The sequence below is a fragment of the Dermacentor albipictus genome, chromosome 10, assembly GCF_038994185.2.
Source record: "Dermacentor albipictus isolate Rhodes 1998 colony chromosome 10, USDA_Dalb.pri_finalv2, whole genome shotgun sequence".
NCBI classification, from domain to species: domain Eukaryota; kingdom Metazoa; phylum Arthropoda; class Arachnida; order Ixodida; family Ixodidae; genus Dermacentor; species Dermacentor albipictus.
The window spans coordinates 90,848,028-90,864,841 of NC_091830.1; the positions used below are offsets into that span (position 1 = coordinate 90,848,028).

The 16,814-nt window shown below is 46.9% G+C and overlaps 1 protein-coding gene across 6 annotated transcripts in view; it reads left to right on the forward strand.

Moving 5' to 3' along the window:
* LOC135918142 (uncharacterized) overlaps nucleotides 1-16,814 on the forward strand; it is a 295,422-nt gene that overhangs the window by 199,131 nt on the left and 79,477 nt on the right. For all 6 annotated transcript variants that reach the window (XM_070527127.1, XM_070527131.1, XM_070527129.1 and 3 more), the window contains one exon: nucleotides 5,960-5,977. In XM_070527127.1, coding sequence (XP_070383228.1) covers nucleotides 5,960-5,977 — 18 coding nt within the window. The remainder of the gene's footprint in view (nucleotides 1-5,959; nucleotides 5,978-16,814) is intronic.

Below are 16,814 nucleotides of genomic sequence, written 5' to 3' on the forward strand. Positions count from 1 at the left end.
GCTTCGTCGGCATCATCCTGGCTGTCCTATTCTCATCGTCGGTGATTTCAATGCTCCTCACCGTGAGTGGGGGTACTATGTGTCTCGTGAACGTGGACGTCTCCTCCTTGATACTCTCACCCAGAACAACTTTAATCTCATTAATGACGTATCCATGCCTACACGACGTTGCACCCACCCACGAATGCCAGCGTATTCACCGGACCTGGCCTGGTGGTTGGGCCATCAGACAGTTACCTGGCATCGGGAACCGGACTGCTGGGGGAGTGATCACCATCCCATTCGGCTCGGCTTAGCCCCTCAGAAAACTGACCGCCTCCGTCGCCAATGTAGGGTGATCGAATGGGACACGTTTCGTGCTTCGTTATCAAGGGACGCTCTTGCCCCTCTATGCGACCCCATCACAATGTTACAATCGGCGGTCAAAACAGCCACTTTAACGTCATGGGTCGAGGAATCTCGTCTGGCGCCAGATCTTCGACTCCTGCAGCTTTGGGCACAGCGTCGCCAAGCAGAGGTTCAAACCAGCCGACACCCAGATTCCGTGGAGGCTCAACTCCGCCACCGTCAGCTGACAGCTGCAGCTAGACGCCACGAACGCCGCCTCTCACGTCAACGCTGGTTGGCCTGGTGTTCTTCGCTAGGTCCAACCACCAGCGCCGCCTCAATTTGGAGAACGTTCCGAGCAATGGAAGTTGGTGGACGCTCTCCTGACCCAGGTTCCAGCGCGTGCCTCGCGTCTGGCAAGACCGCAGACGCCTTTGCATTTGACATGGCGCAGGCATTATTTCCCGGTTATGATACGCGGCCACCTGTGGTCTCCGCCCCATTTACGCTTCCGCCGAGTGCAGGGGCACTCCCATCAACTCACGCTATCGCTGGGATGCAGTCTCCGTTCACGGTGGCTGAATTTCTCGCTGCAATAGACCAAGCCAAATTGAAGACGGCCCCGGGTCCTGACGGCGTGACCTATGAAGCGTTTAAAAACCTAGAAGGAGCCACTTTGGAAGATGTTCTTAATTCGTTAAACGCTGCATGGCTGTCAGGAGAAGTACCGGAGCACTGGCTGCAAGCAGCTATAATCGCCATCCCAAAGCCCGGCAAACCTCATGACAACATATCAAATCTTCGACCAATTTCTCTTATGTGTACATTATGGAAATTGTTGGAACGCATGGTGGCTAACCGTCTCCAGTGGCGGCTAGACGTACATCACTGGTACCACCCGTCGCAAGTTGGCTTCCGCCCCCACCTTGGCGCAGAAGACGGCCTAGGTCACTTGTCCTCTATGGTTTTGATTGGTGGCCGATCGACCCGAGTGAGGTCCGTGCTCGGCATGGATGTGCACAAAGCATACGACCACGTCAGCCACGCTGCCCTCGTTGAAGTGCTGCACTGGATTCACTTACCCGCCCACATATGCAAGTTTATTCACACCTTTCTTACATCTCGTGAATTCGCCATACGCATCAACAAGGAGAATGTGGGATCCTTTCGCCCACATCGCGGTGTACCGCAAGGGTCAGTGCTGGCCCCCATACTTTTCAACATTAGCCTCCTACCCTTGGCATGGCGATTGGGCGACATTGCTGACCTGCACGCACTCATTTATGCGGATGACATCACAGTCTGGACTGTCCACCCGTCTCTCCAAATTCAAGCCACAAGGTTGCAGCTCGCTCTTACGATTACTGATCAATGGTGTTCTTTTCTGGGACTTACGTTGTCGCCTGAAAAGACGACTCTGCTTCCGGTCGCGAATGCGCGCGGCCGCCGTGCGTTCAACACCACCCCTATCGTCCTTCTCTTGCACGGAAACAGAATTCCAATCGTCAACTCACTCCGAGTCCTCGGCCTGGACTTGTACGATTCCGGCTCCGCCGGCCCCTGGATTCGCACAGCACGTCAGAAGACATCCCAAATGCTGCACCTCATCCGTAGGATTTCTCAAAAGTCAGGTGGTGCCACAACCACCATTGCCCGCCTCCTCATACGTACTGTGCTACAGCCCAGATTGATATACCAAGCCCAGTTTCACCACATGACACGAGCAGAGTGGGACCGCTTGGAATCTATCAATCGAGCAGCAATGCGGGTTATTACGGGCCTCCCACAAATTACACCCATTCACGCACTCCAGGCCGAAGCGCAATTAAATACGCTAGACGAACTGGTCTACCAGCGTCGCCAAGCTCGTTCCGCAAAGTGCAATAATATCCCTGAAGCTGCAGCTCTTGAGAAGTATATGGCAGACGGTTCAGTGATACCGTGCGATTCCTGCTCGCCACGACCACCATGGCTTTATCAGCAAGTTACGGACAATCGGCCTCTGACTCGCATACACACACGATCCATTGGCCACCTTAGAGAGTCGAGTATGATAGCAAATAGCCCATCAGCTACGAGTGCAAGCTCTTCGTGCAGACATGTAGCGTATGTCGACGCTAGCGTGAGTGATGATCACGTCACCACGGCTATCGCTTGTCCTGAAATATTGTCAGACATCGCAACCTGCTCGTATGCTTGCTCCCCTGCCTGGCCGTCGACACAGGCGGAGCTATTGGCAATCCGAGACGCAGTATCCATCCTCTGTCCGCTGCTTCCGCCATCTAGGAGACACATTGATATCTTCACCGACTCCTCAGCTGCCATCCGTTGTCTGCGGCGTGTTCTGAATTCCGGCGTTTTGGCACAGGAGATTCAGGACACAGTGGAAAAATTATCCGTTACAGTACGTGTACAATGGATACGTCGCAATGCGCATCCCACACAAACCTTAGTGGATGCAGCGAGCCACAACAAACCTTCGCGTCCACTTCAACTGCCCCCCATCTCTCCGGAGACAAAGCTCCTCGCAGAAAAAGAACACCTTCGGCGCGCCACGCGAGCACTTCTCCCACCGTGTGGCACCGACCTCCCCGGCGGCCTAGCGCGCTGGGAAGAGGTCTTGTTACGAAGGTTACGCCTCCGTGTCGCCCTCACCCCTGCGATAACCTGGTCGTGGTCGGCACAGTACCGTGCCTCCATGAGCGATTCCTGCCCCTTCTGTCCCGCTCCTGTCTGCGAGGTGGACACTGGGCACCTCCTCTGGACTTGCCCTTCTCTACATGCCCTCCGCCAGAAACACCTGCTTCGATGTGGACCACCCCCAGGTCGGCCACCGGACGTAGAAAGTTGGATCTTGGGGCCCCACCACCGGACATTGCTTGACTTCCTCCGCGAATCCGGAGTGTATTTACATGTTTAAACATTTCTTTATGCCAGAAGGCACGCTGTCGCAATAATAAAAAAAAAATGTCCACAGGTAAAACTGAGGTGTCCGTTCAATACATACCTCACACGTGACGCGTTCGGTAGTTGGGATAGTTGAATAGTCATCCTTCTTTATTTAGGCGTAATGCTTTCGGTCTAGTTCAAGCCGTTCTTAATGCAGGTGCTAAACCTAAAATTGTTTGAATAGGAGATGAATGCGAAATTATTCATTCACGCTTTGTAGTCGTACCTGCGTTTTGCTGGGTTCACTTAGTAGTCAATTTATTGACCGAAAATGGGTCAAATAATACAACTTCGTAGACATGTTAGAAAGAAAATCTGCGGCCGACACAACTGACGCAATTATTCTTGCACTGACGGTGTAACGCATAACATATTAAAAAGCGGTAATTTTACAGCGAAGCTCTATACCTATACCATCCAAGGAAATTTTCGTGTAGTTGTCGTGGTAAGCAAAAAACTCCCCATACCTGGACAGATCCCGAAGATAGTGCATTGCCGGCCCGACCCGCGGCGGTGGTGAAGCAGGCGTTAAACGCGCCCCATACTTGTGCCGATCCTTAAGTAGTGCAATGCTGGGCCGACCCGCGGCGTAGGTGAAGCCGGCGTTAAGCACTCCCCATACGTGGGCTGATTCCGAAGTTAGTGCAATGCATTCCCGACCCACCACGGAGCTGAAGCAGGCGTTAAACACTCCCCATAGTTGGGCTGATCCGGAAGATAGTGCAATGCGGGCCGACACGCGGCGGACGTGAAGCAGAGGCTAAGCACTCCCCATACGTGGGCCGATCCCGAAGATAGTGCAGAGCCGGGTCGGCCCGCCGCGGAAGTGAAGCAGGTATTAAGCACTCCCCATACGTGGTCCGATCCTGAAGATAGTGCAATGCTGGGACGACCCGCGGCGGAGGTGCATTAATGGGCCATTAAGAGCCCACATACCCAGCTTTGCAGGTCATCCTTCTTCACAGATTGGAAGCGCACTGAGTTTCTTTTTTCTCACTGTCTTGATCAAATTGTCATTGCTATCAAGGCGTAGCGAGCCAGAAGAAAAGTCTGCCGTATCCGTCGTTTCATAAAGGTTGTCGTCAAATGTGTAAATAGTGTGCTCTTGTCAGCCGACACGCATGACGGGAATATTGTTGAAAATCCCGTGGTATAACGTCCCAAAACCACAATCTTATTAAGTGCGACGCAGTAATGAGGGTCTGTGCAACGATTTGGACTACCTGCTGTCCTTTAATTAGTATCTTAACCTATGTAAACTATTTTTTTTTCAATTTTGCTACCATTGAAATGCGGCCACTTGTCCGTGATGGAACTCATCGTCTCTAACTCGGCAGCACAACGCCATAGGCTCTTGGCTATCGCATTGTGTTGGGATGGTTACTGTTGAGCGTTCTTAATCATCAGAAATAAACCTGGAAAGTGTGATTTCACATGTGCCTATAGCGAGCGGGCTTCACCGGTGGGCCCGTATTAGGCTACTTAAAACCATGCTTGGCTTTATGGTTGTGTTTCGAGCGTTACTTTCTTAGTATAGCAGTAAATAACTAAATTATATACAGACTTTTCACAAAGTTCAGTTTTCTTCCTCACTATAATGTGACAATGCAGTCACTTTACCCGAGGAATAGCTACCACTGTTTTTCGTAAAAACTCCGTAATATGTAAGTGTTTGAGAGCTATTAATGTATTTCATTATGTAATAAAAATGATGTACTTTATCCTTAACCAACAATGAAATTTTTGAACATTCTCCTTACATATATACAGCGCCTTACTGTCACCTGAACAGGATTACTTGAAATAGAGGACACAATTTGTGGGATACGAATTGCACAATCGTGTTTGGGTCTTCACAAACATTACTAATTCGCCTTATAAATAACCAACTTATTGCTGATATTCTCACTCAGGATTTGCAACAAAGCAGTAATAAATAAGTACTCATTTTGAAAAAATGTTGCAATCCTTAGGTGATTTGAGAGCTACTTATTAAAAATCTTGCTAAGCAAGCTTTCATATTCCACTGAACATTTGTCGTCAAATTTTTGTCATGTGCGTTACAAAATAAGTAACTTTCTCCTCGCACAAGGTGCGTTAGATAACTTTGTTATAACTTTTACTTTTCAAGCAGCCTCTGCCTTTCAAGGTAGTACAGCTCACATAATAGAATTGCATTACCGCTAGACATACTTAGTAATTCTGTATCTATTAAAACGTTTTGCCAATTCTCCTGAACGGAATAAAGCGCGAATACAAAAACACGGAAGAAGAAATAAGCAAAGGACGGACTTGACTGGAAGCATCCTTCAGGATCAGTCAAACGCCAATAAGGCATAAGTGTTAGTAATGATGGTGAATTGTCGGAATTTTACAGTAACCGACGTTCTAGAGCTTTGGACAAGACATCTTCGAGGCTCCTGTGATGGTGTGTTCGGGTTTATCCCACAACAGCGATATTGTCTATCAACACAGCACAGCCATGGTCTGTAAGCCAAGCTACTACTGTGCTGACGGTAAAGTGGTATTGAGGTTGAAGTTGTTCCCGATCTAAAAATTGAATGCTTCCGTGCATCAGCAGATACAAACTCCAGCATGTACAAATTACAGCATTTTTATGTATGCTTCGCACTAAATATTTGTTCCTCTCCTTCCCACTCGTTTCGACATTTGCCTACCACAGGGACCCAATTTGCTGGAGGTAAGTTGCACTTATTTTTGGTCATACTACATAATAAATCAAATAACTAAAGAAATTTAGTTTTATCGGCCGTATAATTAAAAAAACATTCGCTTACTAACTGAAACAAGCTTGGTGTCACCCATACGAGCAAACGTGAACACATCACACTCGACGAGCGCGGGCACTCACTGTCAAAATGCTGGTGTGAGCAAGTGTGGCAGCAGCAGCGAGCGAAGTTACATTAGTGCTGTCTGTCGCTTCAACGTGAGGGTGACGAAAACACAGCGCGCACAAAGTTATGAACCGCCTGCAGATTCATGTCAAGGTACGGCGCAGGCGACCGGCGCGGCCCTGGAATGTACGCACCTGTTGACAGAGTCCATGCCTCCTGCGCTTCTTCCCTTCTTTGCTCCCTATTGCGCGCGACATGGAGCCAGGACCCTCTTGCGCCCGTTCGCGAAATACGCAATGGCTGCCGCAGCACAACGCCGCCTTCCTTCGCCTTCCCTCTCATCAACCTGCCACTTCTCGCGCGACGGAAGGCGGCGCGTTTGCTTTCGGCTTTCTCCCGCGCACCGCATATTGAGCCGCTATCGTAGGCTTGCGTCGCATGCACACAGCGCGCGCGACGGTGTGATACCCTTTGGACTATAAAAGGCACATCACGTCATTGATATCGCAATCGCAGTAAATTTACCCACGTGGTAATTTACGAACTGCAGCCGGTGAGACAACCCCTAGGGTACGTTGGCGACCCAAATCACTCAAGCGCGTGAACCTCGAGTGGCGCAAAACAGAATAGATCTGTGTCAGGGTTTGGCTGGGATAGAGGGAAGATGCGGTTTTTAATACGCTCTTACAAAAAATGTAATGTGACACGAAAACCAAAACGAGAAAGGCGACCCGAGCTATTCCATGTCGCCTCTCCTACAGTGCTACCGTACCTGAGAGTCCGCACTCTTTACAGATTATACATACCCCGGCAAATATACATAAGGTCTTCTTTGTCACTCTGTAAGCAGGTAGAGGTTTCAGGCTAGTTGGTGTCCGAGGAGTCGTCGATGTAACCGTCGCGGTTGCTGCTCCACCTTCCCACGTCTCCCTCTGTCGACGCTGGCTTCGCTGTCCGCAGAACGACGTCAATATCCCGCTATCCATTAAGGCACCGATTTCGCAGTTCACCCTTCCTCGTGGTTCATGACGCTCCGGCCTTCTCTCCATATTTCATTTCATGCCTTCTCGTTTCCACATGAACGCGCGCGTTGCATTAAACAACTTCCTGTTAGCCACCCCCCCCCCCCTCGCGTAAGTCGCTGCGGGGAGGGATGCGTGAGGCCGCATGGGGAGCAATTGTCCCCACGAGGATTCCGTTCTTTGGGTCATTTACCGCGCTTAAGTTGCTGCGTTCCTGTCCCCGGGTCGCCCACGGCTCATGCGTTGCTGCGTGTAACGGAAAGAGCACCTGTCGCCGACGGTCTCCCTTTGTGCTTTCCTTGAGGTCGTCATACCGGTGAGCGTGCAAGGGGTATTCACTTGAATTAACTGTCCAGCCAGAATGTCACCAGTTTGGAGATACCCACCACCAAACGCCCTGGAAATGCACTGTTGTGCAATAACATTGTTTGCCTATTTCTGCCTGCCTGCCTGCCTGCCTACCTGCTGCCTACCTGCCTCTCTGCCTATCCATCCATCCATCCATCCATCCATCCATCCATCCATCCATCCATCCATCCATCCATCCATCCATCCATCCATCCATCCATCCATCCATCCATCCATCCATCCATCCATCCGTCCGTCCGTGCGTCCGTCCGTCCGTCCGGCCGGCCGGCCGTCCGTCCGTCCGTCCCTCCATCCATCCATCCATCCATCCATCCATCCATCCATCCATCCATCCATCCATCCATCCATCCATCCATCCATCCATCCATCCATCCATCCATCCATTAATCCATCCATCCATCCATCCATCCATCCATCCATCCATCCATCCATCCATCCATCCATCCATCCATCCATCCATCCATCCATCCATCCATCCATCCATCCATCCATGTGTCTATCTAGCCTATTATGGCTGAGTGGGCGAAGTTGCCTTGTAGCTCGGTACCAGTTCGAATATATATGCGCCATGAAAGGTCCTAAAGCTACACTTTCTTCAAAAGCATTCATTGCCGTCTTAAGCCGTGTGGAGTCTGTCCGCATGCCTGCTTGCCTATCTATTGTAGCATCCCTAGTTAAAGGACACAATAGACTTAAATCACTGCTGTGGAACTGGCGTCCATCTTGTGTACCTTTATTCTCACTTCACTCTCTTCTTCTCCTGTACCCAGGTTCCTGCGCTTCTTCAGCATCTATTCGAAGGTTCATACCGCTTCACCCTTACAGGTTTCTTTTGCTAACCCCTCCTGCGGTAATACTTCAAAACCTTTCCAATCGAAGCAAATTCACGTGAGGCACGTTCACCAATGTGCCACACAGTCTTCAGTATTCATTTCTGAGTGGCTTTCTTTGTCACAAGTTAAGGACCATAAAACTTGGCACTGGGTCCTCTTACTCCTTTGGTAACTAGAATGAGCTCGGTGACTTGAATGTCTGGGATATCTGAGCAATGTCTGTTATTAAAATTTTTTTCATTCTTTTACGGTACTTCTCTTCCTGCGATTTTTGTTTCCTCTCCTCGACGGTATTGAGATTATCTTCTAACAGCCCCAGCTCACGGTACGCCTATAGAATAGGGTTTTCTCCTGCAGAAGCGAAGTGTGGGCTGCATCCCAAGCCATTGGTGTAGGAGAGATTCTTACGTCTTACAGCTGCTTCTAAAGCGCATTTCCACCCACCAGAGAAGCTATCATGCATCCTGATGTATTGTTTCACATCTCGCATAGTACGCTCTGCAAGCCCTTTCGCCGCGGGATGATATGGCGTAGAGAATATGATTGATGTATTGCGGTCTCGAGCCCATCTTGCTAGCTTTTCACTCTTGAACGCTGGACCATTATCACCTACGATCGTCCTGACTGTCCAAAACATATCCCGTTCGAGGAGCGCGATGACACTATTCGCACCTTTTCCTGCCCGTGCCGCAACCATCCTGGTGCATCCATCTATGGCCAGAAGAAAAGCTTCCGTTTTTTGGACTCCTTCTGCTTTCTTATTTAGCTCGACGAAATCCAGGTGTATAACTACAAAAGGCACGTTCGAGTGGCAAAGTATTATAATGGCGTCATGGTATAATGGCGTGTTTTTATGGCAAAAAAGGTCTTAAATCTAATCGCTAATACTCAAAACACCCGCAGTGAATGGAAGTCATATGGTTTTACCAGTTGGGATATCCTCTCGATAGACTCTTCTTTCATGCTTTTGGTAGTCCCATCAAATACTCCGCCAAGAAACACAACTTTTATTTGCATGAACGCACTTTTCCTAAAATTAACCGTGATGTGTGCCAAGCTCAAAGTATTTAATACCTGAGACAGCTGTTCCTGATGCTCAGCTTCTGTTTTGGAGAAGACGATAGTGTCATCTATGTAAACATTAGAAACGACACCTAAGAAAGGCTTCGGGACTTGCTTCACAATGTTCTAAAACAAGAAAGGGGCTGACAGAGGGAATAGCACACTGTGGTATAAAGTTCGTAAACAGGGATAAGGTGCCTCAGAAACGCTGGCCAACGTTTCGATAGGAGGACCTATCTTCGTCAAAGGCGGCCTCGTCATCCTCGGCATGTTAGTTTTAAAGGGTTAGTGCAGTGACGTGACGTGCGGGTGTTGTCGCTGGCGGCCGGTTTTAAAGAGAGAGACTACCAGAGGAAACAAGTGCTGCCGTCCGACATCTCTGAGCTTCGTTCCCAAAACGAGGGGACAAGAGCGTGAATGTGGGCACTAGGGGAGAAGAGAAAAGAATCAAAAGCAGAAAAAAAAGGAGAAATGGAAAAAAAGGGGGGGGGCAAGCCAGGGCGGCACCCAGGCAGAAAAAAGGGGGGAGAGAAAAAAGAACAGTAAATACAAAAACAAAATTTTAGGAAAGACGGGGGGGCTAAGGAGCGTGTTGGGGATGCGAGAGGTTAGCAAGCATTCAGGGAGAGTCGCTGGCGGCATGTTTTGTGGCATTAGAAGGGCCGGTCAGGCAGTCAGTGCGCGAATAACACAAAGGCAAAAAAAAACACGCACACACCCAGAAAAAAAAAACGTGAATTGAAAAAGTGACTTGAGTAGCATAGCAGCAATACGTCGAGTAATTTTGAAATAGTTAAGATGGCGATGCGGAGTCTGCGGTGCAGTGTATGGGGTGACTGAAAGGCAGCGGCATGGTCTTTCAAGGGGCATTGCCCCAGTCGCTCAACGTAGGTGTCGTTACGGCGCCATCCAGAAATGGCGATACTCTGGATTGAGGCGCCGCGGAGGGCATATTGACTTCGGTATGTGTTGATGAGGGGGTTTCAAAAAATAGATTTAAAAAAAGGGAAGTGACAACAGAAGGGGAGGGGGGACCGAAGCCGGAATAACAAACAGGAGAGTGATGCGCAGTGTACATGGCAGAAGGGGGTCGCGCAGTTGGTATAGACGTAAAAACCTGAATGAATACATTAAATTGAGTAGTAGGCCGGAAAATTTTTTTTCCGTAATGGAAAGCGTAGGTGAGGTTAAGAATTAAGGTTAGCTGGTGGCATAATGCGTTTTGTGTCTTGGTTGATGATGTGAGAATTTCAGATTTAAGTTACCACTTTTAAAGATTCTAAGTTGCCGCGTGCCAAATAAATTCCTGTCAGGTGTAGGCAATTGAACTTGTGTATGAGGCATGATTCCGTATACTTCCTTTAGCGAGGGGAACGGAACCTTGTTTGTAGTATATAGAGCCTTGCTTTGTCAAATACATGACCATGTTCATTAATGTGGCTGGCTACTGCTTTGCGTAAATTGTGTTTTGTGTCCGCGCGGTGACCGTTGAGTCTTGTATTAATTTGGTGTCCAGTCTCACCTATGTATTGTTTGCTACAAGCGGCGCATTCTAGACAGTAGACTACGTTGCTTGATGTGCAGGTGAAAGCCGAAGTTACCTTGTGTGCGTAATTCGACGCTGTGCTTTTTACTGTAGTAGTAGATTGAATATGTTTGCATGTAGCGCACCTGGGGCGGTCACAAGGATTGGTTCCCAGCTTCCTCTTTGTCTGTAGTTTGGCGTGCACAAGGACATCTTTAAAATTAATGTTGCGTCTGTAGGCTACTCTGGGAGGGTCGGGAAAAATCTTCTTAAGTTTCTGGTTACTGGTGAGAATTGGGTAGTATTTACTAAGGATGTTATTCACGTTTGGGAGTGCGTTTGAGAATTTTGTAGTAAGAAGAGGCGTTGTTGTTGTGATCCTCAGGCGAGGCTTGAGGACCTCGGCTCGATCAAGTTTGGTTGCAGCGATGTAGGCTGTTTGAAGGCCACTGTTTGGGTGGTTCCTGTTTGATAGGGTTTCTTTAAGGTGATCGAGTCTATCTATGTAGTCTTGGTTTCCAACACAAATGCGACGAAGTCGTGTGCCTTGGCCTTTAAAGATGCCTTGTTTGCAATGTCTGGGATGGTGGCTGGTATATTCTAGGTACTGTTGTTTGTCGAAAGGTTTCCTGTACAGCGTTGTCCTTTGCTCAACATTGTCAATGTATATTGTTGTGTCCAGAAAGTTTATGCGCTCCGCTGAGGATTCTGATGTGAATATTTTCTTGGGTGAACATAGTTTAGAAATGCTACATATTTATCTAGACTGTCTTGACCATGTCCCCAGATTATGAGTATGTCGTCTATGTATCGTAGGAATGTGTGGGGCTTGGTAGTGCAGCGCGATAGGAAATCTGTTTCTAGAATCCCCATAAATGTTCGCGTAGGTTGGTGCAAAAGGCGTACCCATGCTTGTACCATGTATCTGCAGGTAGTAGCTCTCCTCAAATTCGAAGTAGTAATGTGTTAGAACTAATTCAAGGAGAGACAAGTAAACTTCAGTAGAGTGTTGTGCATTGTGTTTAGACGGCGTTTGTTTTATCGAAGATAAACCATCAGGGATTGGAATGTTGGTGTACATCGCCGTGACGTCTAGTGCTGCGACAATTGTGTTGTGGGGTAGTGTACCCTTGGTGTTAATGTCCTCTATAATTCTCAGCAGGTGGGGCGTATCTTGTACAAATGACGGAAGTGCTTTTGGCAAGTCACCAAGGTAGTGGTTAAGGAATGTGGAGATGCTTTCTGTCGGGGTGTTGTTGTTTGATACTATCGGACGGCCTGGGATAATAGCAGTGTATAGTTTAGCAGATGGAATTTTATGAATTTTTGGAAGGAGGTAAAAACGCCCGCCAGTTTTGTTGCTTGGTTTAAGAAATTTGTATTCTGACGGTGTTATCAATTCATCAGCCAAAAGTGATTTCAGCCTGTTGGTAATTGTCAATGTGTAGGACAATGACGGATCGTTATCTAGTTTTCGGTAGTGTTCTGGGTTGTTTAGTTGTCTGTAAGCCTCGTGCATGTATTTTTCTACTGGCCAAACAACTACTATATTTCCACCTTTATCTGCTTCCTTATTAACAAATGTCATTCCGGCAACTCAGAGTTGAAACGATATGACTCTCCGACGCAGTTTTTTTTAGGTCGCTTAGATGTCTTGGATTGGCTTATGATTTCTTTAGTGACAGTTTTAAGGTATATGTGAAGTTCTATGGCTTGTTCTGGTTCGGGAGTCCAAGTGGATTGGGCTCTAAGTGGTGTCGTCCCGGCGTCTGGTGTGTCTGCGAAAAAGTGTCGGATACGCATTCGTCGGGAGAATTCTGAGAGGTCCTTGTGAAGCTCGAATTCATTTATTGTATTTTTCGTGGGGCAAAAGTTTAGGCCCTTGCTGAGTACGTCTATTTCTTTTTGACTTAATGTTTTTGAAGTGTCAGTAACATTGGAGCGGTTAGTTCTGTGGAAGTTTCCTTCAGGTCTGGTACTTCTAAACTCGAAGTCCCTCTTGTCGGCGTGTGGTGGCTCTTTGGCTGGAAGGCTGTTCTTTGATTAAAATTAGCTTTTTTTCTTTGTTTTTGAACCAATTTTCTTGACTGTTTTTCTTCGTAATCTTCTAAATCTCTCTTCACATCTGGTGTCTGGGTTATGTTCCGAAGACTGTGGCTAAAAGTTTCGATTTGCTCTTCGCAGTGTTCTTTCAGGATATTCAAAAGTGAAAGTGAAGCATTGTGCAATGTTGTTTGCCAGTTTGCACGATGGTGTGGTGGGAGTGTTCCTAGAGCTGATACAGCCTTCAGTGTTAGACCTTTAGGAATTATATTTTTCTCTGTACAGATTCTGTAGGTTTTCAGATTGGAGGTGTAGCTCACATGTTTGGAATGATAATGGTAATGATAATGATAATGATAGTGATAATGATAATGTTCTGGAACATTGCTCGCGAGTTTTTCCAGCTGAAAGGAAACCGGTTATACTTGTACAGATTGAAGGGGGTGATAAAATCAGTGTACAATTTTGTTTCTTCGGTTAGCGGGATCTGCCAGAAAGCTGAACCCCAGTGAATACGTGAAAAATATTGGTAACCACCTGTCTCATTTATAATCGTGTCTATCTTTGGCATGCGAAGTGGTATGAGTCCTGTCTAGCGATTGAGAACCCTGTAATCTGTGCACAGTCTGAAAATTCCATCTTTCTTCGGCGCAATTCTTATAGGAGAGGCGAAGGGTACAGCGAATGTCGGATAATATCGGCGTCCAGCATCTTCTGCAACTCTTTCTTCACCCATATCTTGCTCTTTCTTGACATGTTATAAGGTGATTTTCGGATGACGGTCTTGTCAGCTAGTTCGAAAGGCACCTTGTGTGACTTCATCGCTTGTATAGATTCCTATGCATACCAGTTCAGGGTAGGTCGTTGCAATATCCTCCGCGCACTTGAAAACGCGTAGATAATTTTTTTTACCCTGCTGTGTCTCTTTCCTCGATAGTCCTTCCAGTAAAACCACATCGTCCCAGTATACGTGGATTTTTAGTTTCTTTATATCTGGTCTGGACAGCAGAAAAGTCGAATGTCACCCCCTCTAACACCAGTATTTCACTGCCTATTTCATGACCTTGGAACTCGATGTTTACTGAGGCCCAATAAATATGCATTGTCACTTTTCCATCATAACCTTGCACACATAGTACTCCTCCACTATGCAGGGGACTTGAATCTACCAGCTTGGCATTTATTATAGACATAGAAGCAACGCTGAAGGAAAAATGCCACCGACATGTTGGAGTCGGCTATTGGCTGCGCCAAAATAATGTAGCGTTCCTAGTTGAAAGACACAATAGAGCTGAAGATCTATCTATCTATCTATCTATCTATCTATCTATCTATCTATCTATCTATCTATCTATCTATCTATCTATCTATCTATCTATCTATCTATCTATCTATCTATCTATCTATCTATCTATCTATCTATCTATCTATCTATCTATCTATCTATCTATCTATCTATCTATCTATCTATCTATCTATCTATCTATCTATCTGTCTGTCTGTCTGTCTGTCTGTCTGTCTGTCTGTCTGTCTGTCTGTCTGTCTGTCTATCTATCTATCTATCTATCTATCTATCTATCTATCTATCTATCTATCTATCTATCTATCTATCTATCTATCTGTCTGTCTGTCTGTCTGTCTGTCTGTCTGTCTGTCTGTCTGTCTGTCTGTCTGTCTTCTCTTTCTGTCTATCTATCTATCTATCTATCTATCTATCTATCTATCTATCTATCTATCTATCTATCTATCTATCTATCTATCTATCTATCTATCTATCTATCGATATATCTATCTATCTGTCTCTGTCTGTCTACTTGTCTGTCCGTCCATCTGTCCGTTGGTCCGTCCCTCCGTCCAATTACGCCCACCCAGTGGGCGAAGTTGGGTTCCTGCTTGCGCCACCATGTATGCGCTCCTTGTAGTGTTGTCGTCGCGGTCGTTCGATTGCCGCCATTGCAGCTTCGTAATCTCTTTCTCATCATACCATCATCATCATGTGTTCTATCCCGATGGAGTAGAGGGCCAACTGACGCGTCAGTATGCCATCAGTGGCTTTATCAAATAAAAAGCTTGAATTATTACCATAGTCTGCAGGTGGCAGTTTACTTTCGTCTTCTCTGCGGCTTGGACTTCATTTATATATATACTGAGCATCCGCAATAAATTTTTTCTTAAACGTTAGCGTTTGTCCTGTCTCGACTTGTCACTTGTCCTTACTGAGCTATGTTGCATACATTACGACGAATAACCAACATGGTCAAACCTATTTCCTTCTGAAGCGTAATATTTGTTGTGCCAATTTTCTTGTATTACGCTTGTGATACTGCATCGTCATGCCATCTGCTTTGGCCCTATGGTACAATTTCTCTTACAGACTGAACCACACGGTATGTGTTCGGGTGGTGTGGCGCCTGTCGTGGTTGCTGCATCCTCGTCTTTGCACTTTTGTGATTCTAGTCTCACCATGCCGTCGTCGTAACACCATTGTCGTCATACAGCTTTGGTAATACAGTTATCGTCCCTTCGTTGTCATCACAAATTCGTCATCATGTCCTTGTGCCCATTCAGCAGCTCCTGAACAATGCAGAACACGGTGACCGACGTTGAGCTCAGTTTATACGTCTATCTGCAACACCTCATTGGTGACCAACCAGACTCCTTGGACAGGGTTGCATTATGTGAGTTGTTTCTACGTCTTTCAGCCAACGTAGGCATGGCTAAACATATGCCATTTTCGGAACTGGGTGAACTTGGCGATGATACGATGAACGTCGCTCCGGCAGTCATAAATGCTGTCCGTAGCTCTCAACTTCCTGAAATGGATTCCCTTCGGGAAACCGTGAGTGTTCGCACGTCAAGCCGCCTACTAACGTAAGCATTTGCGCATCACTCCGCATTTAAATGACCCACCCTATTCAAATCACCAATCTCTCGCGCCACCTTCTTCCAATGGCCATTTCAACAGCCTGAGCACAGTTTCTCATCACAGGGCCTGTGCTGCTACCAACGAACCTTTAGCGCCACGGCTTGTCGATGTGTGCATCGAACGCGTTTCCCGCGTTTCACATGTGCGGGACACGCTCAGGCCGGTCGCCAATAACAGCAGCGTGCGATCACGGCCATCGTTCTTAGTTTGTCTCTGTTAATAACACCGACTCTCCTCCGAGTCCTGTTTCCTCAGAGGTACCACAAGGATCGGTGCTTGGCCCTCTCCTCTTTATAATTTACATTAACGACTTACCTTCCTGCGACTCTTCCCATATCAACTTGTTTGCAGATGGCTGTGTAATATTTCGAGAAATAACTAGTCCTAACGATACTGCTATGCTAAAGTCTGATCTTGATGCTGTGTCCGACTAATGTATGACTTGGTGCATCGAATTAAACACTAAAAAATGCAAAGTCATGCGTGTAACTAGAGTTACTAATGCAAATGTTTCATATCTTGATAAAGTTTCTTTGGAAGTAGCATCGTCATATAGATATCTTGGCGTCACGATATCCTCAAACTAACCTGGGATGATCACATTGGATACATAATCGCCAGCGCCAACACAACACTTGCATACCTTCGCCGGAATTTCTCACCTGCTCCTCAGGCTCTTAAACTTTTACATTTTAAAACACTAATTCGTTCGAAGGTGGAATACGCCACCTCGGATTGTGACCCTTTCCATGACAATGTAATCTACTCATTCGAAATGGTTCAAAATAACTCTGCACGTTTTATTATGTCTAATTATGCTCGAACCGCAAGTGTGACTAATATGCAATTGAGCCTTGAACTACCATCACTAGCATCTCGCCGTAAGATTCATCGCTTGTGTCT